The sequence below is a fragment of the Leptopilina heterotoma genome, unplaced genomic scaffold, assembly GCF_015476425.1.
Source record: "Leptopilina heterotoma isolate Lh14 unplaced genomic scaffold, ASM1547642v1 Lhet_47, whole genome shotgun sequence".
Classification (NCBI taxonomy): Eukaryota; Metazoa; Arthropoda; class Insecta; order Hymenoptera; family Figitidae; genus Leptopilina; species Leptopilina heterotoma.
In genome coordinates this window covers 3,235,795-3,239,010 of record NW_025111098.1, presented here as the reverse complement: position 1 = coordinate 3,239,010, position 3,216 = coordinate 3,235,795, and the positions used below count along the sequence as shown (strand labels likewise).

At 30.7% G+C, this 3,216-nt stretch overlaps 1 protein-coding gene across 1 annotated transcript; it reads right to left on the bottom strand.

Moving 5' to 3' along the window:
• Positions 1-2,096: 2,096 nt before the first annotated feature.
• On the bottom strand, positions 2,097-2,714 carry LOC122507505. Its single transcript, XM_043620254.1, has one exon. It carries the CDS (start codon positions 2,712-2,714, stop codon positions 2,097-2,099), a length of 618 nt encoding a protein of 205 aa, XP_043476189.1.
• Positions 2,715-3,216: the final 502 nt, after the last annotated feature.

Below are 3,216 nucleotides of genomic sequence, written 5' to 3'. Positions count from 1 at the left end.
GTCGTATTTTGTCGGGCGATAATTGTAACCTACAAATTTTACAGACCTTCCAACGCCGTTAAAACAAAAAAATGAAATAAAAATATAAAATTCGTATTGTGTTTTAAAAATATCCAACTACTTTTTTATACTTGTCAATGTATAGTTCATACAGGGAAAACAATATAAATATTTTGTGAATAATTCTCACTCTAAATTGTGATAAATTATAAATTCTTATTACATCGAGTTATTACAAAAATAAGAATTATATAAATATACGACTAAAATTTTTAATATTGTTTATTCAAATAATATATTAGATTTGAATTTATTTAAGTAAGTTGATAGTTTAGAACATATGTTCCACATGTCATAAAATTTGAGATTCCTAATATCATTTTTAGGCATAAGAAATACGTGTTCTTCACAATACTAATATTCGGATTAGATATAATACCAAATTTCAGTTTTAGTGATCTGCTTACATCTTACGTCCGATTCCAGTGATAGGTTATGCCTAAATCTCAGATTTAATCTCTAATTTAGAGATTAATTTTTTTCCGTGCAGTTTTTCAGCCCATTTTTCAAGTCTATACTTTCACTTGTTCCCCACACGGAAAAACTTTTAAGCAGTCTGCTCACCCGAAACTTATGCGTCAGCGCCACCACTAAACTTGTTCATCTGCACTCCCAAACTGGGTGACCAACGTACCCAGTTGTAATTTTCTAAACTTTTTGGGAAGTTTGTCTATCGAAAACGGTAATGCTACGCACCCATTGGCGGGCGATCAGACTTTCCATGCAGTGAGAAGCGAAATTTTGTGACAGTGGGAAGACAGACTTCTCAAAGGTTTTTCCGTGCAAGCGAAACTGATAGTAGGAAAAATTTGAAAAAATTCACAGATATTCTTTAAGGTGTGTACAATTAATTTTTGTTTTTGAAATTAAAAAATAATAATTAATTTATTGTTTACTCAGCTTTATTCAGCTTAATGCTATCTTTTAAACAAATAATGATAAAATGACGTTTTTTAGCTTAAAATTTATAGTAGGATGAAATTACATAAATTAAAAACTAAATGAATTGAATATTCTTCTCAAAAAATGAATATACATATTTTGGGCTTTAATGAGAATCGACGTGTGCCTGCCATAAAGCAAAAAGTTGTAGAAAAAAAGTGTACAATAGGAAACCCAGAAGAAAATCGCCAGATGTGGGATTGTACTCAGGGCTGTCTCTATGCTAAACAGATAAAATCCTTTAGTGGCTCCCAATAAATGAGACAAAATTTTAAGAAATAATATTTTTATCCGGATCGATTTTTTAAACTTATTAATAATAATTTTTTAAACTTATCAATTAATATTTGTAATTTATAATATGATCTACTTATTAATTAATAAGAAATTATGCTATATTCCCAAGCGAAATTTTGTACATTTATTATTTAATCTTTTTTCTAAGGAAAATTTGAGTACATGAAACACATCAAGTATCAAATAATTAAATTTTTTTCCAACTTAAAAACATATTGAAGGATAGTGTTCCAAAGATGCATCACGTGGAGGTCAGTCATTAAGGAACTCAAAAACCTATAACACAATACAGAATAGTTTATTTTATAAAGGTTCCCAGAGATAGCACAATAATTTTAATCAAGTTTTTAGCAAGTTTTCAATGCAAAATTTGAAAGTTGCACTGCAAGTTTGCAGCAAACTTGTGTCAAATAACAAAATGTCGTTGGTGGCAAGTTTGTATTATAAACTTGCATAATATTCTAGGCAAACCTTCCAAGAAAGTTTGAAAAATTTTTTTGTTATAAATCATATGTACTTTAGAGCATGCAAACCTTTCCCCTCGGAAAAGGAATTAAAAATTAGTGCGCAGCTTTAGCTACCTTAGAAAACTACTGCGCATGAACTTAATGTTCACTGAACGACATTTTGCTATTTTCTGCAAACTTGCGATGCAAACTTTCGAGTTTTGCATTGCAAACTTGTTGAAAACTTGCTTAAAATTATTGTGCTATCTGAATTAAGAATATGTTACTAAATATATATTTTATTATTTTACCTTATTGTTCACATATAGAGATGAAATAATATCAATTTTCTCAATTCGAGTCTGTATCAAATTCTTCATCAGAATCATCACTTTCGTTGTTTATCTCAATAATCATTGAGTCAATATTTTGTTGTACTTGGGGTTCACTTAAGCGATACTTTTTTTCTTCTTTTATAGCATGTTCTAAGAATTTTTCCCATAAATTTTTGTCGACTTCATCCATTGCGCGTAGACACAAATTTTGAACATCTTGCAGTTTGAATGTAGTATTATGTTTCGCGACATAGTTTTTCACATATGCCCAAATAAGTTCAATTGGGTTAAATTCACAGTGAGCCACTGGTAACCAAAGAATTTTAACTTCTTCCCCTCTAAGCTCTTTTGCTACTGTATCTAAGAGACACGTCTTTGGATTGTAATATGGTTTGCACATTTCCAACAATTCGGGTTTCAATAATTCTTGGAATGATGTTACACTTGCTGGTAAAGGCACGTTTTGTTTTGTTGCCAAATCTATAATTTTTTGTTTTTTCCAAGCTCTCGTAGGATTTCTATACTCAGGATCAAGCATTTTGTGATATGTAGCTTGATCGAGGACTATTACAGATTTTGAGGGAATTGTCTGAAGAATTCTGATGAACCATTCTTCGTAGTGTTGAAAATTCATCTCATTATGATAATCTTGACTATTTTTTTTGCAATAAAACAATCCAGACCACCCGGAAGAAATCCATCCTTACTACAAATATGTAAGATAATAAGTCTCTGACCAGCACCAGAAGAGGTGACAAAACCACCCAAATAACCATTTATTTCTTGCACTCGATCAGCATAATAATTGAAATTTGATAAATCCTATTCTATTATTTTTTCAACCCAACCAAACTGTTTTGTGTGATTTTTTCCACACCATGTTTCATCAGTATAAAAAATGTTGTAACCATTTTGTCTATAGTTTTTTATAGGGGAAAAGGTTCGGTTGTGGGCATGGTTCGGTTGTGGACACCCCCGCAAAACTTTTGACAGCAAAGAGATTTTTCTAATCTGACAAATGTCACGTGTGTGTTATGACCAAACGTAGTTATCGATGCAAATACAAAAGTGATTAGACAACTGCTTTTTACTATATATAAATTAATTTTTTGACACGTTGAATATAACAAAAATGT